This window comes from Myotis myotis, unplaced genomic scaffold, assembly GCF_014108235.1.
Source record: "Myotis myotis isolate mMyoMyo1 unplaced genomic scaffold, mMyoMyo1.p scaffold_m19_p_3, whole genome shotgun sequence".
NCBI lineage: Eukaryota > Metazoa > Chordata > Mammalia > Chiroptera > Vespertilionidae > Myotis > Myotis myotis.
In genome coordinates this window covers 5,685,617-5,709,522 of record NW_023416335.1, presented here as the reverse complement: position 1 = coordinate 5,709,522, position 23,906 = coordinate 5,685,617, and the positions used below count along the sequence as shown (strand labels likewise).

Below are 23,906 nucleotides of genomic sequence, written 5' to 3'. Positions count from 1 at the left end.
AGCCGCTGCCCTCCCGAGAATGAATGCCCCGCTTCCTCACCCACAGCGCCTCCTCCACGAATAATCAGCTCAAGATCGTCAACGCATAATCAGGTGGCAAAGAATGTCCCAGCGATGAAGGGAGGGGGGTTTCCCACCCCCTGACCCCTGACCCCTGACCCCACAGAGCAGCGTTCTCAACCTGTGGGTCGCGACCCCTTTGGGGGTCGAACGACCCTTTCACAGGGGTCGCCTAAATACATCCTGCATATCAGATATTTACATGACGATTCATAACAGGAGCAACATTACAGTTATGAAGTAGCAACGAAAATAATTTTATGGTTGGGGGTTGCCACACAGGAGGAACTGTATTAAAGGGTCGCGGCATCAGGAAGGTTGAGAACCACTACTGTAGAGAGATGATCCTGGACCCTCAGTCCAACCCCCACCTCTCTTTAGGAAGTCCCTTTCCTGTGCAGCCTCCGTGGTCTCTAAGGACCAAGGCTTGTCTGCCACATGTCTCCCCGGTCCTAAGGCCACAGCCGTGTGAGGATAAAGGACGCGGCGGGCGTCTGGGTGTGCAGGCCGGGAAGAAAGCCCACTGGGGACCCTGCATTGAGCAGCCAGGCTAAGAACCCTGGTCACGCTGTACCGATCTGTCCCCTCCCAGGACCCACAGGGCTCGCCCAGCACATGGCTCCGGCTCTGCACCCAGCCGGTCGTTCCACGGCCCCTGGGGAAGCCACGAGCCCCCGGGAGCTGGGTCCAAACACATGACACCCGTGTTCCTGGCACGGGGCCGAGCTTCTCCCACTGCGTGTGCGCGCGGAATCAGCGCTCACGTGGCTAAAATCATTGTTTCCATAGAAGGCACATTTTTCTCTCTTTGCTTCCCTCTGAAGTTTATCTCACAAGGCAGAGAAGTGGAGTTTCTGTTAACCAGTTTGTCAAGAAGTAGGAAATTATTTTTACAATCGCACGATCTGATTTTTGTGGTTGTGCATTGGCGAAGCTGTGGAAGTTAATCAAGACGTTAGGCTGTTCATTTAACTCTCTATAGAATGCTTTCCTACCACATGTAACTGAAATTTACCTAAGGAAATTACCCAAGGCCCAAGGCCCAGGAAAATAAAATAGGCTTAAATGAAATTACAAGGTGAGAAAGATTTTATATTAAAACTAGAGGCCCGGTGCACAAAATTCATGCACGGAGGGGTGGGGGGTAGGGGTCCCTCAGCCCAGCCTGCACCCTCTCCAATCCAGGACCCCTCGCAATCTGGGACCACTGGCTCCTAACCGCTCACCTGCCTGCCTCATCGCCCCTAACCACTCTGCCTGCCTGCCTGGTTGCCCCTAACTGCCCTCCTCTGCCGGCCTGATCGCCCCGACTCACCTCTGTCTCGCCCCGCCCCCTCACCGTGGCTTTGTCTGGAAGGATGTCCAGTCTAATTAGCATATTATCTTTTTATTAGTATAGATATGGGGAACAATAGGAGGTGGTAAGCTTATTTTGTTTGCTTTATGACCCAGAAAAAAAAAAAAGGAAAGTTTTATACGAGAGTATCCCTGCTTACGTTTCCTATTCAAGCCAGTTTGACTTTATTGTGTGATTATTTTAATCCCAAATAATGTCTAAATAGGTGTCAGTTTATGGGATGAAGCTCAACAAAACCGTAACATAAACCTGTCAAATTGCCACCTCCCTCAGCGCTGCCGCCTCGGGTTTGGGAGGACACAGAAAGATGTATCTGTTCCAACCGCTCCTCGTGGCCGCGGGGCGACTTTACAAGGCGCGTGGCCTGGGCGTCTGCGGGTCTGGGCGGGAGAGCGAGACCGAGGCTGCGTGGAAGGACAAGGCCATGCTGTTGGCATCCCCTTTGTAATGTGCGGTGTGCGCACCCCTTACAACAGTTAGGGCGCGCCCGGGAACAAAATCTTTGCTCCGAGCATTTCCAGTCCAGAGGCACGGCTGGCGGGGGCCAAGGGAACCCGGGAACATGGGGGCAGTCGCTGGGACTGAAAGGCCGGCCTGTGGGCGGGCTCCCAGCAGCTGAAGCTGTCCGCTGGATGGCCTTGGGGACAGGCCACTCCTGCCCAGGCGCTGCTGGCTCTGGCTGGAGAACTGAGTGCAGGCTCTGTTGTCGCCTCTCGTGGACAAGTGGCTGGCGACGTGATTGGGAAGGAAAGGCCGGGGCAGCACATCCCACATCCGCCCCTGTCCCGGGCCCCGGAGACTACGGAAGAGCAGGGGCTGGCGGAAGGAAGGCCTGAATGCACGGCTTGCCTTGGACAATGGCCTTCTGCACAGCCCTGGCCTCAGGTGTAAAAGGAGCGAGGGCCTTGATTAGATGGCTGCAGCGAAGTTTCTATTGAAGGAAGAAATGGGTGAGATAAACCTGGAGGAGCACCGGGAGGTCCCAGCAGAACCAGAGGGCAGTGGACAGAGCAGGGAGGAGGGTGAGGAAACAGGCCGGTAGGCGGGGGGCGGGGCGTGCGGGAGAGCTGGGCCATGGCGATGGGCCACGGGCCTGATGTCAGCACCCCACGCTTTACCTGACGTCGGGCAAGACACTCAACCTGACGGCGGGCAAGACACTCAAGCTCTGAATTTCTTGTAACATGGAAAGAAGAACTCACAGAGTTTCTGTGAAGATTAACTACAATCATGTCTACAAATGGGCTACTTCTGAATCTAACGCAAGGCGAGTGTCCGGTTAATAGTGGCTTTTCCCAAGCTCGTCCTTAAGCGGTCTGGGCCTGCCGCCTCCGGAAGGGCACTGGGTCCCTGGTGACTCGAAGTGTGGGGCTGGCCCGCCCGGGCCTTTGCTGAAAAAGCCATTTCACCCCTAGCATGAGGTGACAGTCACCCCAGTGCAGAGCCTGCACGGCCACCAGACAGGCAGGGAAGGGGGTTTGAGGACCATGGCACCCTGGAGGGCAGAGCCGCGAGTCCCCGCTGCCCTGCCCCTAGCCTGGGTTCCAGGACCCGCAGGCTGTGGGACCCCTCAAATCCACACCTCAGGTCCTGTGGGTGAAGGGTGGGGGCAGGAAGGGGTAAGACTCTGAGCCCAAGGTCCTGTCTGGACGGAATAGCCTTGGTTCCCACTCTATGATCTAGAACCCCACCCACCCCACCCCGCCACTGACTCGCTCACAGACCCCCGAGGCCTGTGGGGTCAGCCTGACAGGGACAGGGCTGAGTGGGGCCTGAGAAGGCGTGGGGGCTGGGGAACTGGCCCCTTGCCGCTGGGGGTAGGCACTGCCAAACCTCACCATCTAGCCTTCGAGCCTCCCAGCCTCCCTAAGGGGCCCCAGGCCCATCACCTGTAACATCAAAGCAAAGGACACCAAAATGCGTGAAGCTGTGACCCCTGACCTTTAAAGCTAGGGAGCATCACCTTCGATTCAGTTCAGGGTCAGGGGTGGAACTCTCCAGAAGGTGGGAGGGAGAGAATGGCAGCGCTCTGCAGCGGGGCAGCCGCTCTGCTCCAGCTGGGTGCTCCGGGGAAGGCTTCCGGGCGCACTTCATCCTGCCTGCCGCTACAGGTCTCCACCTACTAACCCTACGGAAAATGAAGCCATTATCTGCATTCCAGTCCCATAGGGTTACTCACGGGCTCCCAGCCAGCCGGGGCCCTCGCCCAGCCCCTGGGCACCATTCTAGGGCAAAATAAAGTCCTTACACTGTATCAGATTAGCCTCAGGATGGGGGGCCGGGACGCCAAGGGGGCCGGAGCAGAAAACAATGCTGCAGCGTAATGTCTTTTATCTTCCAGTTTCAGGGTTCCTTGGAGAATCTCAAAAACCACCCCTGGACTGAGCCAACTTTTACTCTACCCACAGCCTGTTACTCAGCCAGCAGACCTCCAAGGCAAGTAGGGAAAATTCAGTCCTTTGCAAGATACATACTAAGCTAATAATATACTGTCATGTACCAGCAGGGTGAATAAGCAAACCCAAAGGTAAGGGATAAATGGGTACATTTGTATTTTTCACTTCACTTACTCCCCCAACAGAACAAGCCACGTGTCAGGCCCACAGCTGGAAATCCAAGCACAGGTGGGCACCGAATCCGCCGGGGGCTCTGACAGGGCCCCGGCTCATCATCTGACAGGCGTGAACCTGCCGGCCAGGGAGCCCAGCGACTGCCCTGGTGCCCAAGCCCTGCCTCAGAGCACAGAAAAGGCCGCTGAGCCAGGGACGGGGACCGACCTCCGCACCAGGTAAGACCCGTACAGGAGGGATGAGCAGCAAAACACAAAGCGAGACGGATTATCAGCCCCACAGGCAGAGAACATCGTCTTAGTCATGAGAGCAAAATAACCTGGAGTTTTCAGGTTTTATTAACTGTGCACCTGGAACACGCCTCGAAACACAGAAACGAGGAGACTATGCAAACCCGTGCCTACCCACTGATCGGTATTGGTGGGCTTTACTTCCATTCTCATCCATTCTCTCTTCCCATTCTGAGCGCTTCAGATCTCAACTGTATGGCAACACCATTTTCTAGAACATTCGATGACCCTGTTTCAGGGCATCACCCTGCCACCTTCTCTTCCGGGGGCAGTTCCACTGGGAAGAAATGAAGCCACAGGCCTGCAGTGGGCAAGTCGAATGGAGGAACTTCATTTTCCTACTTGCGATTTACGCTGGCAGTATTTTTCAAGCCTTCCCAACTCACGCTTCCTTCCGGTAAACACGGAAGTCTCTATCAACACAATGATATTTTCAAAAATCTTTATTTCTAGGAACCTTGAAACATACATATTTTTTCTTCCTCACACAACGTATTTGAAGAAGGCTGAGAATGCTCGCTCACCACAAGTACAGTGAGAGACCCTGTGAAATCGAGGATTCTCTGTTCGGTTTTTTGGTTTTTGGTGTGTGTTTTTCATCCTCGCCCGAGGGTATTTTTCCACTGGTTTTTAAGAAGAGTGGAAGAGAGAGGGAAAGACAGAGAGAAACATCAGTGTGAGAGAAACACATCAATGGGTTGCCTCCTGCACGAGCCCTGACCAGGGCCTGGGCTGGGGAGGAGCCTGCAACCGAGGTACGTGCCCTTGACCGGAATCGAACCCGGGACCCTTTGGTCGGCAGGCCGATGCTCTAACCACGGAGCCAAACCGGCTAGGGCTCCGCTGCTTGTTCTCATAGGTAAAGTGAAGGGGAAACCGGCTGGCTACTGTAAGTCACGGGAAGAAATAAGAGAATACCTGGAAGAGCATGTCTGTCTGTTACAATGCCAATAAGATCACCACAGTGACCTGTACAGGACGCCTGGCACCTGAATCAAGTCCCTTCTCCCAACTCCTCCTGGAGTTCTCTTTCCTCGAACATGGGTGAGAAGGGTCTCTCCTCAGAAGCTCACAGGTGCGACTCTCCACCAGCGCCCAGCGTAGATGCCTGACTTCATCCGACAGGCTGATGTGACGGAACTTCCGAAAAAATCACTTACAGGGCGCCTTGAGAGGGCCATCAAGTCAAACAATAAATTTTAACATGTTTTAAATTGGCTATCAATGTATGGACTATGCTGGTGGTTTTTAATCCCTTGACGCATCCATTTCAGTGTATTCAGGGTTTCAGATTTTACTAGCAAATATGCCATGCTCCAACTAAACACTGTTCCTAAGTGCAAAGAAGGTGGTCTTTTCCCTGGCGCTCCCCAAACCGGGCTGCTCTGTCCCTTTACTCGCAGATCTGCGCGCTCAGTCACCTCCGATGGCCCACACAGGGATGAGCCCTGTAACCCGCACTCAGTGGCTGACAGAGCAAGGAGCATCCCCAGGTGCTGGGCACACCCTTTGGAAGCCACAGGCCATCTCATTTAAGGATCGAGGTCTTCTCCTAGATTACTGAGCAGATTTGGAAACCAGTGTTTTCTAATTCAGCCCCAAAATAGTTAGAGGGTTTCTTTTCCCTTTGTTTGATTCATCCACTAGCTTGTAAGAATGCCAACATTTCAAAGCTTTAGCGGTCTCCCGTGAGAAAACAGTGCATCCGTTTTCCTTCTACCAGGACTTCAGGTATAGACCGCAACCAGACCAGGTGAACACAAGTTCATCATCACAGCCAACAGCCAACGCTATGTCTGCTCTATGGCTGCACGGGAAACTCAACAGCTTTAACTCAGTCAACTCAGGAATTCAGCACTTGCCTTAGAGTTGGACAAAGTCAGCGACTGGAATTTCTTCTCCACTTCCTCTCCAAAGACGTTTTGACAGATGTAAAAATGCTGGTTTTGCTGGTGACGCTCAGAGGTTGAGTGTCGACCTAGGAACTAGGAGGTCATGGTTCGATTGCTGGTCAGCGCACATGCCTGGGTTGTGCACTCGATCCCTAGTGGGAGGTGTGCAGGAGGCAGCTGATCAATGATTCTCTCTCATCACTGATGTTTCTATCTCTCTCTCCCTCTCAATAAATCAATAAAAATATTTTTTAAATAATGCTGGTTTTATGAGAATACCCCTAGTCAGGACTTTTTTCGTCTCAGTTAACACATTAATATAAAACGTTCACAGCTTTTGTGGATTTCTGGTAATGTGTTCCAGTTCCATCCGATCTCATGTGCAGAAGAAAAGTAACATTGTTCAGAGAAAAAATTGAAACTTCACCATTTTTTTAAGTAAGGTTTGCATGAGTCCTTGCTAAATGATGTCATTACTCAGCTCTTTATAATGCACTCAATATGTATCTTACTCTTTACAACATACATTTGTGAATTCATACATGACGCGTGCATCATAAAATCACTTATCCTCCCGCACTGGTCCGGGAACTCTGGAGCTTGCTGGCCAGGCCTGAAGAAGATGCTGCCGCTGGCCTTGGAGGCTGGGGCCACTCCAGCACCCAGTCATGGAAGCAGACTTTTTGATCATTTCATCTATCCCAACTTACACAAAAACAAAGTGTACATTTTTTTAACATTTTCTTCTCAGGATCTGCACAAATAACTTGTCTACATCTTTTAAAAATATATTTTTATTAATTTCAGAGGGAGGGAGAGATAGAAACATCAATGATGAGAGAAGATCATTGATCGGCTGCCTCCTGCATGCCCCCTACTGGGGATTGAGCCCACAACCCAGGCACCTGCCCTGACCAGCAATCAAACCGTGGCCTCCTGGTTCATAGGTCAATGCTCAACCACTGAGCCACACCAGCCAGGTTAACTAGTGTAATTTTGGCATCTGCCCTCCTAAAAAAAAAAAAGAAAAAAACAGAAACTTTTCAGCATTGCTTTCACTTTATCTAAGGCACCACATTGCTCTTCCTGCCTCGGGGTGGCCCAGCATGGCCGCTCGCACGGCTGCAGAGACCTGGTTAAAAGGCCCTGTGTTCCCCTCCCTCCACGGGTGTCACGTGGTGGAGCATGAACAGTGAAGCCCATTATTTCCTGGAATTATGGTCTCACTTCACACCCTTTCCCCTCAAGTATGAGAAAGAGGACTCTTTCCCTCCCCTGACAACGAAAGTAGTCTGTGATCGGTCTTCCCTCGCGCCCGTCAGGAGGCACAACGGACCAGTTTCTCTGTGGTCTTTCTTCATCGCCCAATTCATTTATTTCATTTCCCACTGAGATGTAATTAACGTACCAGCTCACTTGTTTTTCTTTAGTCCAAGCCTTGTTTTCTAAGGCAGTGTTGTAACTCCGAGAAACGTAATCTGTGCTATTAGCTGCCGTCATCACTAGGCTGATACAGTTTGTAATTTTTTTGCCAAGTTTGTGCCTCTGCTGGATGTCGTTCCAACTCCGGCACTTAGCACCCTCAGCCTGGTCGTCAGTCTCCTGGGACTTGAGGAGGCAGTATCTTTAACTGAAATGCCCGGCCAACTTATTGGCAGGAGGACAAAGGCAGCGTGACGACCTCCCTGCTTGGAAAATTAAATATGTCAGCCATTCACAAAGGACCACATTCACTCACTCTGAGTCCACACGCTTCATGGTCAGAACGTTTGAGTCCAGAGGGCCGGGGCTTAGGGAAAACAGATCACCTTCTCCCTCTCGCCACACCTGCACAAGCTCTAACTCCCTCTCCTTGAAAGTAAAAGTGGTTTTTGAACAGCTCATACTCGTTTTTTTATAGGTGAGACCTTTTATTTATTTTTTTTAACATGTTTTTATTGATTTTACAGAGAGAGGAAGGGAAAGGCATAGAGAGAGAGAAACATCAATGAGAGAGAATCATCGATAGGCTGCGTCCTGTACACCACCTACTGAGGATCGAGCCTGCAACCCGGGCATGTGCCCTGACCGGGAATCGAACCAGTGACCTCCTGGTTCATGGGTCCACGCTCAACCACTGAGCCACACCGGCCAGGCAAACAGCTTACACTCTTGACCTTCACATTGGCCAGTTCAGATTTACCTACTAAAGAGGAGTCAGTCTTACAAATAGTCATTGAAAGTATGGTGACCCACAAATGCAAGTCAAACTGCTCAATTTACATTCTGCTAGCGTGTGACTGAGCCCTCTCTCGTCTGCTAATTTCCAGAACTTTTAATGAGAGGAAGAGAGAAAGAAAACTTTTTAAAAAAGGAATACTTATTTCAGCACAGCATGTTTCTACAGATCTCAAGTCATTTAAATAGTTGAGGCAAATTAAAAGGTATCATGCACAATGTGATTTTATCAACTAATCATCACTTTGAGTACATATCCATATAAAATACAGTTTATCCAAATTGCACGTCCATTTGCTGGCTAAATTTGCCTTTACATTTTTCTACAAACATCACCATATACGGCTGGGCTTTCTTACTTCCGGCCACTTTGTAAGGGGTGGCATCTTGTTGAATTGAGATCAAAAGAAACTGATATTATTTTCAGAGAACAAAGAAACTGGGGGCGAGGGGGAGGGTTCTGAGCTTGTTTCTTCCATTGGGTCAAAAAGATAGAGAAGGCGTTCATTTTTAAAAGAAGAGAAGCCAAAATTCATCAAATTAAAGTTTCCTCCCCCAGAAAACCTTTGATAATTAATTGACCAGACACTGCTGCATTAACACCACCCGCCGTTTCCATCCGACGTCGCCTCCATGGACTTCTTCCCACTGCAGGTTTGCCTCTGTTTCGACAAGTTTCTATTCTCCTTTTCTGTCTTTACGTCTTGGTTTGGCATGAGCAGTTTCCAACATAAATCAGTCTCTTCCACAAATGTCTCCAGAACCGGTTTGCTTCAAATAAATAAAAATCAGCCCTAAGGTGCACTGAGTAGCCAAAGTCCACAGAATCCGAGTGTGTCCTGTTGTTTACAGGGGGTTGCGGTGGCGAATTGGCACGCTCACCACCACCACGAAAAAAACGATTCAGAGCCATGGGCGCCCGGCCTCCCAATGTCACCGCTGCCTACCGGACGTCTTTTGTGAAACCCTGAGCTCCAGATTAGAAAACCAGCCTTTCTTGCGTTTCTCCACAGTCTGGGGCATTTCGTGCTTTGCACATCGATTGTAATGTTTCTAAAGCGTCATCCTCACCCTCTCTTTCCCATGAGAAAGAACCCCAGTCCCATTCCACAGCACTGTCTATTGGGGGGGGGGGGGGCAGTCCCAAACCACACAGCCACCTGCTCCTGTGAGCAAGTGGACATGCAGAAGAGCCATCCTCTTTAAGGCGGCAGAACATAGTTAACGATCGCTTTGCTATTAAGTGTAAAAGGCAGGCGCAGACATTGACAACTGAAGCCAAGTAGCTCCTGGATGAGCCCGAGAAGCCATGGTCCCGTCAGACTGACGGGGCTCCCATGCCTGCAGGTCCTGGAGGACACGGGTGGGGGCAGGTGCAAACACAAAGCCTCCAGGGATGGAGAGCCTGAGGGACAGTCCCCACGGCAGCAGGCAGAAGACTCTGCTTTCGGGGCCTTCCGGGGCCGAGCAGCCGCAGAGCCCAGGCTGAGGGCGCTCACTCACTGCAGACTGGGGACAGCACTTACCTGCACCCCCATCCCTGCACCTGCCCCTGCTCCTCTGAAGCACTAACGACCAACCAGCTCCTTTCAGTCTCTGCATTCTCCTCGCTCCCAGCTCCATGACAAGTCCCTCAGGACGCAGCTGTCTGTGCCTCTGGGGCCGTGCCCAGCTGGCAGCACCCACTGTCACCCCCTCTCAGGGCCCAGCCACAGGGCTGGCCACAGTGCGGCCCCAATGTTTGAATGGATGTTCTCAAAAGTTTCTGTGCTCACTACCCTGCACTCTTAGGCACAGACCCTTATCATTTAAAGGAAAATATATATTGCAATGCCCCTTCCCACCCATATTCCCAGCCAGGGCTCTCCGACTGGAGTCACCCCAGGACAAGCCCCAATGCCCGTCTGCAAGGAGGCTTCCCTCAGCAAGGCCGCCGGTCCCGAGGCAGGTCCCATGCCTCCTGCTTCAGAAGCGCCTGGCTTGGTGGCTAAAAGCCCAGATGCCTCCATGGAAATCTCCTGGGCTGGTGGCAGGATATCTGCGCTGCTGTTGTTTTAAATTTGTTTTATTGATTTCAGAGAGAGAGAGAGAGGGAGAGAGTGATGGAACCATCAATGGTGACAAAGAATCATCGATCAGCTGCCTCCTGCACGCCCCCCACTGGGGACCGAGCCAGCAACCCCTATATGTGCTCTGACGGGAATCGAACCATGACCTCCTGGTTCATAGGTGGACGCTCAACCACTGAGCCACACCAGACAGGCAGGATACCTGTGTTTTCAATAAGCCTCCCCCATCCCCCTGCCCCCTGATTCATAGGCTGCCAACATCTAAGAGCCTCTAGGGCAGTGGTTCTCAACCTTCCTAATGCCGCGACCCTTTAATACAGTTCCTCATGTTGTGGTGACCCCCAACCATAAAATTATTTTCGTTGCTACGTCATAACTGTAATTTTGCTACTGTAAACAATATGTAATTATATATGTGTTTTCCGATGGTCTTAGGCGATCCCTGTGAAAGGGTCGTTCGACCCCCAAAGGAGTCACAACCCACAGGTTGAGAACCGCTGCTCTAGGGGGAGGGAGGGAGGGTGAAAGGAAACTGAATTTGAAGTCGCAGCAGGAAGCACTATAACCCCTGTGCGCGTGTGTCTGGGCTCAAAGACAGGGCTGGAAAAGGTCAGTGCTGAGCTCGGAGGGGCTATGTGTCCTGTCCGAGGTCACCAGGTGCCTCAGGTGCCGTCTCGCCGGGTAGGCTAGGCTGGCATTCTCTCGCAGGTGGGGCCACACAGCCCGCCAACTTCACACTTCAACACTCTATTCATGAACGGTCACACATGTGCTGTATGCACCCTACTACCCACATATCCATTCACAGAAGCTGTATCTCACGTTGTTAATGTTCAAAACAAGAAAAACTTCCCTGCACCATAACCCGAGTAATTAAAGCACACTTCACCACACCGAGGTGAATGTCACGTGAGGACCATCCAAGAGAAGTCATTCCTTCAGACCTCAGACTCTTCGTGTAACTGTTTATGCAGAAAACGAAAATACCCGACTAGGAAAATACTAGTAAAACCCCTGACAAGGAGGCGCGATGCCCTCCTTAGACGGGGTGGAACAGAGTTGATGGTCGGCTTCCTCACAGAATCTCAAAACACAAAGGCGGCAGCTCGGCCTCTGGGTCAGAGAGAGCGGGGCGAAATCGGGGATCTCTTCTTGCTCAGACCAGGGTCCTCCCTGACCAGCCCCACCCCCCATTCCTCTTCTATCAAACAGAAAACAGTACGTCCTCACAAGGTCGTCACTAGGTCCTGTGACTGTAAGTGAAACAGTGCATAACGAAGCCAATGTTACCGCAGGCAACTGATGGAAACAAGTTCCACCCTATGGCGCGAGGCACCTGAGGGCCTGCTGTCCATTAGCTTCCCCTCCGTAAGGATTCCATGAGGCGACACGTTCACGCGCTCAGAACATGCCTGACCTATAGCAACATTCATGAACGCTTCTGCTCCTTCTCCACTCCCCGCTTCTCCAAGCTGAAGTGGAGCCGGGAAACACTGAACACAGGGAAGGTGCGCGGGGCACACAGCCCGCCTCCGGGATGCTCCTTCCTCGGGAAACAGGAAGTGTTCTGTTCTGATCGGAAGGCGTGGAGGGAAGATGCTGGGGCGGCCCCTCCGCTGGGAGCATTCGGAGACGTGGGGTGTGAATACTGCTCTCAGCTTCCTACCTCAGAGCTTCACAGTCCACTCCCTCAGCCCTTTCTAATAAATCAACAACCAGACTCTGATCAAAGGGAAGGGACCAACCTGGACAGATTAAGCCGGCCACAGAGTCCCCCATAAACGAAAAAAAGGATCATTCCTGTCTCCTGGATTCTATATTAACTCCGAAGTCAGCAAGCTCTCCAAGTCCTCCCAACCTTATCAAGGCCCAAACAGAACAAACCTAGGGGGAGGGTGAACCTCCAGCCGGCAAGCGGGCACTTGGGGGCGGGGGGGTGAGGAACTGGGTGAACGCTGGCCATATTTCTTTGTGAGACAGTTGTGTCATTGTGACATTGAGGCCAGGGATCACCGTGACTGTCATCGATGAGATGAAGAACTGGAATTTCCTTCCGGAGGGATGGTGGTGTCCCTGAGCCACAGCATCCTCTGGCTTCCTCAGCGGGAGTCCCAAAGTGTCCAGAAGCAGAGAGAAAGGAAGACAAGGCGAATGGTCCAGACTGGACAGCTCCTTTCCCATGGGTGGGGGCGGGGGGGGGGGAATCAGGGGAGGGTGGAGGGGGGACCGTACTGCAGGACCACAAATTAGAGCTGTAGCCCCCCTCCCAGCCCTGGCGAAATTGGCAGAGAGAACTCAGAGCTCAGCCCCGACCCCCGCACCCCCACCCCAACCGTCAGACAGGTAGATAAGATGTCCAAGGAGAGGCCCAGATTCCCAGAAAGACCTTCCAACCTGAAGTCACCCCCACCTCGTGTACTTCAGTTTCCAATGCTTCCGTGTGATCCCCGCACCCATGACTTCTCGTCTCCTGCCCCCTTGCCAGTTATCCTGTGTCAGTAGCGTCCTCCCCCACCTCCCATCTTCTCCCCTCACTCAAGGTCTGTTTCACACCTGGCCCATCCCACTGCCCAGCTCGGCCTCTCCCAGCCCCGCCCACCCACCAGGGCTTTACAATGAGCAGGAAGGATTAAGAAACTGAGCTGCCTGATTTCTCAACAGAAACCATGCAGGCCAGAAGAGAGTGGCAAGAAATATTCAAAGTGATGAATAGCAAGAACCTACAACCAAGATTACTTTATCCAGCAAAGCTATCATTCAGAATAGAAGGTCAGATAAAGAGCTTCACAGATAAGAAAAAGCTAAAGGAGTTCATTACCACCAAACCAGCATTATATGAAATGCTGAAAGGTATTCTTTAAGAAGAGGAAGAAGAAAAAGGAACTCTTACCATTTGCCACAGCATGGATGGAACTGGAGAGCGGATAAATACCACATGATCTCACTCATTTGTGGAATATAATGAACAACATAAGCTGATGAACAAGGACTGATCCAGAGACGGAGAGGCATTGATTGGACTGTCGGGCCTTGGAGGGAAGGTAGGGGAGGGTGGGGGTAAGGGGGAAAGATCAACCAAAGGGCTTATATGCAAGCATATAGGCCTAACCAATGGACACGGACAACGGGGGGGGGGGGGGGGGGGGGGTAGGGAGGGATGAGGGGGGGGGGGGTAACGTGGGGATAAGGACACATATGTAATATCTTAATCAATAAAAAATATATTTAAAGAAAAAAAAGAAAAGAAAGAAACTGAGCTGCCCTGGCTGGTTTGGCTCAATGGATAGAGCGTCGGCCTGCGGACTGAGGGATCCCAAGTTCAATTCCGGCCAAGGGCACAGGCCTGGGTTGCGGGCCTGATCCCCAGTGGGGGGCGTGCAGGAGGCAGCCGATCAGTGATTCTCTCTCATCACTGATGTCTCTCTTCCCCCCGCTCCTTTCCTCTCTAAAATCAATAAAATATATTAACAGAAAGAAAAGAAACTGAGCTGGAAGGTTGGTGGGGCCGTGACTGTGTAAAGCACAGGTGCCACCTTGAGGTGTCGCGTGAAGAGGAATGCAGAGGGCAGGACAGGGGACCATGCCCCGCAGCTGCAGACGCTGCCGGCTCTCGGGGGCAGGCCTGTGGGCAGCGGGGCCAACAGGTGGCTTCCAACTGCAGGATGGCCCCAGAGAAGAAAGCGGCCTGAATGGGCAGCAGCCAAAGGTGCAGGGACATCTGTAAATGCCATTCTGTTGTCAACACCATTTCTGGGTGGTGTCCCCTCTGGGAATTAGATAAGAAGAAGGTTCTGCCCTCGTCTTCGTCGTCTTCGTACTGAAGATGTGAGGAAACTATCCTGGACTCTCCCAAGGGTGAAGGTCACTTCCAAGGGTGGAAGGGTGATGTTGGGGGGAGCATCCTGGAATCTCTGAAGATAACCTTCCCTCGAAGCGCAGGTGCTGAGTGAGCTCTATGGTCCTGACACATGAGGAGACCTCTAGTTTCCAGAAAATTTGGAGGGGGGGGCGGGGGGAAGGTAGCTTAGAAGCAGAAAGTCAGAGATGTAACCCTAATCTTTTGTTGCAAAGGTTTAAAGGAAAAATTGCCCAAATCCTGGAGGGAAAGGGGGGGAGGGAGGGAGGGAGGGAGGGAGGGAGGGAGGGAGGGAGGGAGGGAGGGAGGGAGGAAGGTGCGAAGATGCAGCAACTTCCTCAGGAAGGAAGTGGAGGACCCCTGCATCCCAGCCTCCTGGGAGCCAGCATCCTCCCAGCAGCCTCCAGCAGCCTCCCAGCATCCTCTCAGCATCCTCTCAGCAGCCTCCCAGCAGCCTCTCAGCAGTCTCCAGCATCCTCCCAGCATCCTCCCAGCAGCCTCCAGCAGCCTCCCAGCATCCTCTCAGCATCCTCTCAGCAGCCTCTCAGCAGTCTCCAGCATCCTCCCAGCAGCCTCCCAGCAGCCTCCAGCAGCCTCCCAGCATCCTCTCAGCATCCTCTCAGCAGCCTCCCAGCAGCCTCTCAGCAGTCTCCAGCATCCTCCCAGCAGCCTCCCAGCAGCCTCCAGCATCCTCCCAGCAGCCTCCCAGCAGCCTCCAGCATCCTCCCAGCAGCCTCTCAGCAGCCTCCAGCATCCTCCCAGCAGCCTCCAGCATCCTCCCAGCAGCCTCCAGCAGCCTCCCAGCAGCCTCCCAGCAGCCTCCAGCAGCCTCCAGCATCCTCCCAGCAGCCTCCAGCAGCCTCCAGCAGCCTCCCAGCAGCCTCCAGCATCCTCCCAGCATCCTCCCAGCAGCCTCCAGCAGCCTCCAGCATCCTCCCAGCAGCCTCCAGCAGCCTCCAGCAGCCTCCCAGCAGCCCCCAGCAGCCTCCAGCAGCCTCTCAGCAGCCTCCAGCAGCCTCCCAGCAGCCTCTCAGCAGCCTCCAGCAGCCTCCAGCATCCTCCCAGCAGCCTCTCAGCAGCCTCCAGCAGCCTCCAGCATCCTCCCAGCAGCCTCTCAGCAGCCTCCAGCATCCTCCCAGCAGCCTCCCAGCATCCTCCAGCAGCCTCCAGCATCCTCCAGCAGCCTCCCAGCAGCCTCCCAGCAGCCTCCAGCATCCTCCCAGCAGCCTCCAGCATCCTTCCCAGCAGCCTCCAGCAGCCTCCCAGCAGCCTCCAGCAGCCTCCAGCATCCTCCAACAGCCTCCCAGCAGCCTCCCAGCAGCCTCCCAGCAGCCTCCAGCATCCTCCCAGCAGCCTCCAGCAGCCTCCCAGCATCCCCCAGCACCCGATTCACTGTGAAGACAGAGGCTGCAGTGTCCGGGGTAGGAAGACGGAACCACCAGACTGGGTTCCACCCGCTGAAGACACTGGAGAGCCTTTAAGGTGCCCTGGATTTATGAGAAGGGGGGTGTTTTGGACGTGCCACTAATCAGCCGGCATCCTCACAGACCGAGGGACTGGCTACACTCCGCACGTGCTCAGCATTTGGGAGGGAGAAGTGACATCCTGGTTTTGGAGACAAGTCATTCGACATTGACAGATGGGCTGTCATTTAGAGTAAAACCGAGGGCACAGAGGTGAGCGCTCAGACTGGGAGGACCTGGCGTCTGCCCCGCATGGCATCCACACCACCCGGTGAACTTTCTCCTTCGCTGGGTCTGCCCCCCCAGGAGGGTCTGCCCTCATCTCCACACCCCAACACTCTGGTGAATCCTTTCGCCTCTTTATCTCGGTCATTTCTCCAGTTCTTCAAAGAGAGGCCTCTGGTGCTGGCCCTGGCCCTGGCGGTGTCCAAACTCACTGTCCTCCATAAGAGAGATGGATCGCTACCCAAATATCAGGAGTGGCTTTAAGCATCCTCTGATGTCCCTGGTTTCAGTTTCTGAAAAAGCTCTTGGCGCATGACCCTCTGAAAGATAAACTTACATTATACTATATTGTACACATGTTATATATGAACAGACTGTATTTACAGCATGTACTTGACCAGTACATCTACTTAACCTCCTCACTGAGATAAACTATAAGCCAGATAATTAGTTCCCCAAATTAGGAAGCGTCTGCGGTTACGTTATGTGTTCAGCTATTTACAGAACGGAAGGGCTGAACGCTTGTTTTACCAACGCATCAGGCGAGTAGAACAATAACACAAGCACAATCTCCAAACTCGGAGTGACGACGCCCACGCCCCGACATACGCTGACAATCCTATTTCTAAAAGCGGCCACCCATCCCGGTGGGAGATATTTTATGCAGAATGAAATGTTTCAGATTATCTGTAGCAAGTAGTGTGTACATAACAAACCCCTCTGAGTTTTCTACCCCGAAACATGGGCTCAACCTCGGGACGAAAGCACCCGAGTGTTTTCACGCAGGCAGACGCCCTTCCGGTGTGGCGCCCCCTTAAGAAGAACCTGGTGACACCCGGCAATTTCACCTCCGGATGGATGCGGGAGGGAGACAAGCATGTGCGCAGCATCGGGATTGAGGCGTCAGAGGCGACAGGGACAAATCCCTGCAAAGCCTCGGAGCTACCCCAGGAGGCCTCAGGCCCAGAAGTTCATTCTAAATGCTTCACTGCGATGAAACCGACACGCCTCTCCCGGAAAGAGCTTTGAGCCGGGGTGAGGTCATTCATAAAAATATTTTTATGGCTACCTGGAGATTAATAAAACTTGAAATGCATCATTGTTCACTGTTTAGACTTACCGCTGAGATTTTGATAAATGTATCTTTTTAACTGTTTATTTGTTTGCTTGTTTGCTTGTTTTGTTTTGTTAATCTCACCCGAGCATAGGTTTCCATTGAATTTTAGAGAGAGTGGAAGAGAGAGGGAGAGACAGAGAGAAACATCAATGTGAGAGAAACACACCCATTGGTTGCTTCTTGCACGAGCCCGGACCAGATCCCCAGGCCAACGCTCTATCCACTGAGCCAAGCCGGCTGGGGCTGCCCTGAGATTTTAACATGGGAGGGAGGCTTCCTTAAGAGTGGGGTCCACGTCTGAAACTGTTCTGGACGTTCTACAGACCCAACCCCACGGGCTATGTGCACTGGATGCTCGCTGCCTTGCCGCCACAGAATGAATCAATGAGGCCCCACATGACCTGGAGTCGGCCAGCCCCTCTCAGCTCAGCTCCTGTCACCCCTTCCATTCCATTGTGGCTCTCCAGCCCCAGGCCCCTGGCTTTCTTTCCTGTTCCCCCAAGGCAGTGGTGCTCAACCTTCCTGACACCACGACCCTTTAGTACAGTTCCTCATGTTGTGGTGACCCCCAATTTCATTGTTACACATTGAACATAATTGAAGCATAGTGATTAATCACAAAAACAATATGTAATTATATATGTGTTTTCCGATGGTCTTAAGCGACCCCTGTGAAAGGGTCGTTCGACCCCCAAAGGGGTCGCGACCCACAGGTTGAGAACCGCTGCCCCAAGGAGTCCAGCTGATTTCCACCTGCCCCTCCTTCATACACCGAGTGCTCCGTGAGATGCAGCATTGCAGAGCAGGCACAAAGCCCTGCCTCTCCCATCTCGCTTCCTGGGTCCACCCCTGGCCCTGTCGCTTACCAACTGGGTGTCCTTGAAGAAGTACTTGTCTTTCTGTTCCCCAATTTTTTCCTTTGGGTAAAATAATGATACTAAACAGTGTAGGTGCTTAAAGATGAGTTGATAAAAACAAAGCACTTAGAAAACAGTGAATGGTCAACAAAGGTGGACTCTGACCTCGTTTCTCCCCACCACTCTATTCTGTCATCTGCTTAATTTTTACAGCAACATAACTATCTGCAATTCTTATTTCTTGGTTTAATTTTTGAAATGTCTGCTGCCCCATAGAACAAACCTCCAAATGTACAAGGACTTGTTCTCCATGTTGGTTCCCAGAACAAATGCCCCAGTTGTTGAGTGAATCACTATCTCTAATTCAAAAAGCTCTGTAACACTCGATAAGCAATCCCAGCCGTCATCCAGGAAAGCCACTCAATTTGAAGTTGATGTCACTAAAACCAACTTTTGGGGGCATGCATGCAAAATATTTTGGAGTATACATTCTTAAAAATATTAATAATTCGGTCTCAAAATTTTAGTACTTGGAGAAACCACTTTAAGAGAGCAACTCTTTCTGAGAAAACCAACAGACATTGGAATGGAATATTGAAATAAAACCTTGATGCTCGTATGATCTAGGGGCCTGTGGTCGGCAAACCGCGGCTCGCGAGCCACATGTGGCTCTTTGGCCCCTTGAGTGTGGCTCTTCCACAAAATACCACGTGCGGGCGCGCACGTACAGTGAGATTGAAACTTCGTGGCCCATGTGCAGAAGTTGGTATTTTGTGGAAGAGCCACACTCAAGGGGCCAAAGAGCAGCATGTGGCTCGCGAGCCACGGTTTGCCGAACCGCGGTTTGCCGACCACTGATCTAGGCAATTTGATAATGTAAGACATAAGTTCTCATTTAAAGTTGAAAAAGTGTATTGGGTCCTAACTATTTAACTATGAAAGGATAAACTGGGAAAGCGTAAAGAACCGTGGAGGGACCCAAAGTTTCATGAGCCGCAGGAGGGGGGAGCACCCGGACTCACACAAAGGCCTAGGGGTTCACCCCGGCGACAGTGGCATCTCCCTCGGCAATGGGAATGGTCCCACAGTCAGAGAGCACATCCTCCCATACAGCGCTCGTCATCCCTCCCCAAGCTGTTTCCACAGATGTTAGCTGGTGCGCGCGCCTGTGTCCAATCCTCTCCCGCCCCATCCATCACCCTCACTGGCCCCAGACTCTCATTATACAAAAGATCAGATCATGTCACTCTCTCCCTGATTAAAAGCCACCAGCGGCTTCTAAATCCTCACCCCAAGCCCTAGCCACCCTTTCCATTGTCTTATCCCACCGTTCTCTCACACCAGCCCCCCAAAACCAGCCAGTTCCCAAACATGTCATGACCAGCCCCCAAACCCGAGACTCGGCTCATGCTCTTGCCGGGGAGGAGAGCTCTCCTGCTCTGAGTGAACCCCTCGCACGCACCCCGCATCCGCACCAGGCCCAGCTCAGGGCCTCCCCGCTGGGCAAGCTCTCCACCAGCTCAGGGGGCAGGAGTGACTGCTCCTTGCTCACTGTCCTCTAAGCACTCACCACACGCTTAGCTCTTGCCAGTGTCCCAAAGCAGCCCGCCTGCCTCACCCGCCCCCTCACCGGCCTCTGGAATCTCAGGATGGCACTCGTAGGCACTCCATAAACACGCGTGGGGTTTAACTGAATGTAATTCACTGAAAATGTCCAGCACAACTTTAAAACGTTACTCGTTCCCTGCGCACACACATCCCTTGTCGGTCCTGGAAATCAAGTCTGAACTTTTCCGCACGTGCTGAGGGGGTCACTGCTAAGTCGTGAATTGGATATTCCCAATGCTTCACTCCCTGCTTCCTACTGAACCCCGCAATCATCTCCTCCTAGTCCGACCCCACCTGGAAGTGTACAGTTGCTTGGAACCTCCTACTTCTGGGATTACAGGCGCAGAAATGCTTGCCACTTCAGTGCAAATGTTTCCAGGTACCCAACAAAATGCTAGCTCGCCCTCCGTCCTGCGGTGGGGTGGGCGGTGGGCTCTCCTCACGGCCCTGCAGCTGGGCCCAGAAGGGCGCCTCACACACCTCTCTCCACTCGCTCTTCTCCCTCTTCTCCACTCGAGGGTGCTGGTGTGCACACCCCAGGGTCGGGGGGAGCTGGGGGGGAGCTCCAAGCCATTCCTCTCCTTCCTCACTGAGAAACTCTAACGGAGCAATTTTATTACCATTCTCTAAGAGGCCACGTGGAAACAATCAGATTGTGTCAATAATAATTTGCCACACGAACAATAAATTTAAACAGGCATTTGCCGACCAGTTATTTAAGAGGACGACTGGAGACTAATTAATTTATGCCAGTGGGAGGAGTGGGACTATGCCTTCAGTAGTGCTCATCTGCGTTCTGGTTTTCTGGCTGTTCCACGCTGACGGAATAATTAGCCAAGTTCACAAAACCACACCAGTGTCCCTGAGAGCAGTGTAGCTGGCACAGTCTGGGGGTCAGTTGAAAGTTATGCTGCAAGAAACGTGTTACTGACAAAATATCAAAGCTAGCGATTCCTGCTTGTGAGTAGAAACTGGTCAGATTCAAGGGTCTTCCCATATAATGTCACTCACTCTTCAGAGTACAGCCATAGCCAGGCTCCCTCTGAGGATATTCTGGGGTGGCTTTTTGTTCTTTGGTTTTGGGGATGAGGGAAGAGTTGTAGTTTTTGTTTGTTTGTTTGTTTTTGAGCCTATGAACTTGTCAACACGGCTACTGTGGCTCAAAATAAAAGGCTGTGAGCCAGTCACCAGTGACTCCCAGACTTTGGAATTTCAAAGCTCAATTAAATATATATATGTATATATATTTCAATAAAAAATTAGGAAACCTTTGCAGCAGACACTGCGGTTTCCTTAGAGAATTTTTACAGTGGATAGACTCCCTCAAACAATTCAGCCTTTTACCCTCACATCTAGAGCAGAATTCCGGGAGAGATGCTGAGCCCCCACAAGTTCAAAAGGAAGTTACCACTTGGATCCCAGCTGCCACCATCCCTGCTGGTTCCCGGATGCCTCCGGATGCCTCCATCTTCCCAGGTAGTGCCTTTGCTTCCGACCCGAGCTAAGGACTGATATTGTTGGATTATACTATTTTTGTATGTGTTTGAAATTTGCCAAAAACAAAAAGTCAAAGATTACACGTAACATCAAGTTTAAAAGAAAACTGTTAAAATGGCAATGACCACATGTGTTCTTACTTCCTCGGTGTCGCCGCCCTACAGCACAAGAGCAGATCGGGCCTCAGAGGCTTTCATCTCGGCCCCTTTCCTAAAGCAGCTTAATTACAGGGACGCCACGGAGGTTTTCGCTAAAGTCAATAAAGGAGGAAATTAAGGCACCTTTTGAAATCCGGCACAGGTTACAAAACAAACAAGATGCAAGCCTTACCATGTTTTTGTCTATTCGATTGCTACGTGAACACAGACCAAGCACAACAACAACAACAACTACATGCTAAATGCTGTAACTTCGCCAGATGCCTGGAGGGAGACAGTGGCGAGTAAAAGCGGGTCCTTCGTTGGAAGGCAGCGCAGCCAGTGGACCAAAGTAGCTTCTGAACTTTTGACCTCCTCCCAAAATGTCATGAAAGAATTTCTCAACCTTGGGACTAGAAGGTTCAGAAACACGACTCTTGACTACATACGCGTGCAGCCGCCGTGCCCACGGTTAACACTAAAAAGGGGGTTCTAAAGGAGATGCAAACGGGGTGGGGAGGAATATATAAGGCGGGGCAGTGAACACCAGCTCCTCACAGACCACGTGGCGGCGAGTGTCACCCACCGGGCGCTCTTCCGAGAGACGCTGTGTCCTCTTCTGCGGAAGATCGGACTCTCCGGTCCCCCTCGTGTCCCTTCCTTCCGGCAACACACAAACGACCTGGAGAAGACGCAGTGGAGGCGGGACACGGAGCACGAGATCTACAACTCGGCCTCGCGCAGAAAAGCGGCGAGGAGAGGCCACCAGCGCCAGCGCGGCCGGGCATCCCCGGAAAGGACGCGCCGGGGCGGCCGCGCACCTGAGCCGCCCGCCGCCGCCCGCCCTGGAGCGCGCGCACCCGATGCTACCTGCGTCCTCTCCCGACTTCGCTCCGCTCGCACTCACTCCCCGGCCCGATCAGAGGTGCGGCTCGCCGGCCCCGGAGCGGCCGCGGACCCGCCGAGCCTCCCGCGCCGCCGCCGCCGCCTACCTGGCCGTCCCCACCGGGCCAGCCCCCGCCGGGCCAGCCCCCACCGGGCCCCGGCACCGCCCCGCCGCCGCGGAGGCTCCTCGGGCCGCCGGGAGGGGGCGGGAAAGCACACATCCCGGTTCAGGTGCCAGGCGCTCCCCAACCCCGCGCGCGCAGAGGCCGCCGGCCCCTCCCCAGACCGTGCGCGGGGGGGCGCCGGGCCCGGGAGCGGCGGGGCTTCCCGGGTGCGCGCTGCGGGCTCCGACGGCGGGGGCAGGGGCCCCGCGGCCGGACTCACCGAGGCAGCGGATGTGGAAGCCGGAGGGCGGCCGCAGCGCCCGGCGCGCCCAGCCCTCGCGCAGCGCCTCCAGGTGCTCCTCCTTGCCCTGCACCAGCAGGACCTGCTCGTCGATCCAGCCCAGGAAGAAGGTCTCCGCCACGGCGGCCGTGACCTTCTTGTTCCAGAAGTGCTGCATGTTCTCGGCTTTGAAGTCGGCGAAGATCTCGTAGCCGATGTGGTGCCGGGCGAGCTGCCGCGGCTGGGCCGGGGGCGCGGGCGGGGCGGCCCAGGACCTCTCCCCCGGCGGACCCTCGGCCGGGCCCAGGACGATGGCCAGCGAGTGCGGCGCGATCTGCAGAAACTTCTCCATCTTCAGGGGCATCGGCGCCGCCGCGGGACCCCGCTCAGCGCGGCCACCGGGGACCGGGGAGCGGGGGCCGCCGAGGGGACGCCGCTGCGCGCCCAGCCGGGAGCGTCCGCGCCCCGGGCCGGCCGGCCTCGCCCGCCAGGTCGCCCCGCGCGGCCCGCTCCCGCCGGGGTCTGGCGCGGTCCCCGCGGCTCCGGGCCACCCTCCGGGCGCCGCTCGCGTTCCTGCGGCGGCTCCCTCGGCGCCCGGCGGCCCGGCTGGGGGCGGAGACGCGGGAGGAGGCGGGCAGCTGGCGCCGAGTCCGGGATCCCTCTTGGCTGGACTCGCCCGAGGAATCCGCACGGTCCGACGTGGGAGGTGGTCGGGGCGGCACGGATGGCCGGGGGAGGGGGGCGCTTAGGTGGCGGCGCTCAGGGGAGACCGGGAGGCCCCAGGGGCACCCCGCGACCCTGGGCAGACGAGGGTTCCCGGAGCTGCAGTAGTCGCTCCTCCCCACGCCCCACCCCCGCCCCCACCTTCCACCTCCCACCTCCCACCTCCTGCTGGAACAAGTGGATTCACTTGCTGGTTGATGTGCCCTTGGAAGTGGCTTTTTTAAAAACTTACTCAAACAGGCAAAGTTGCCAGCAGTTCCTAATCCCACGCTCGGTGGTGCTTCCTCTCCTCGCCCATCTGCCACCTCCTGCGGGCTTCTTGGAGGAAACCCAGTAATCGCCAGTGCCCTCCGCACAACCCCCAGTTCACAGGGGGTGCGGAAATTCACCAGGAAAGGTACGATTGTGCTTTAAAAAAAGAAGACTTCATTAAGCTTGTTTCTGTACAAAGTTCTGTTTTGCTTGTTTTTCATGGAGAAGGACTATACAGGCATACCCGGGAGACATTGTGGGGCAGGTCCCCGACCACCGCAATAAAGGCACACGAGTTGTTTGGTTTCCCTGTGCATATAAAAGCGATATTACACTACACTGTAGCATATTCAATGCTTAGCATTATGTCTATTTTTAAAATGTACATACCTTAGTATTTATAAGGAACCATGCAAATGTTCCATTAAGATGTTTGCAATAAAGTAT

The 23,906-nt window shown here is 53.5% G+C and overlaps 1 protein-coding gene across 4 annotated transcripts in view; it reads right to left on the bottom strand.

The window, feature by feature from the left end:
• Positions 1–23,307, bottom strand: part of STOX2 (storkhead box 2) — a 195,851-nt gene extending 172,544 nt beyond the window's left edge. For 2 of the 4 annotated variants that reach the window (XM_036298316.1, XM_036298315.1), the window contains exon 1: positions 22,485–23,307. In XM_036298316.1, the coding sequence (XP_036154209.1) occupies positions 22,485–22,848 (364 nt within the window). In that variant the 5' untranslated portion in view covers positions 22,849–23,307. Of the gene's footprint in view, positions 1–22,085; positions 22,235–22,484 lie in introns of those variants that run through there. The other 2 variants (XM_036298314.1, XM_036298318.1) reach the window with 2 other exon arrangements.
• Positions 23,308–23,906: the final 599 nt, after the last annotated feature.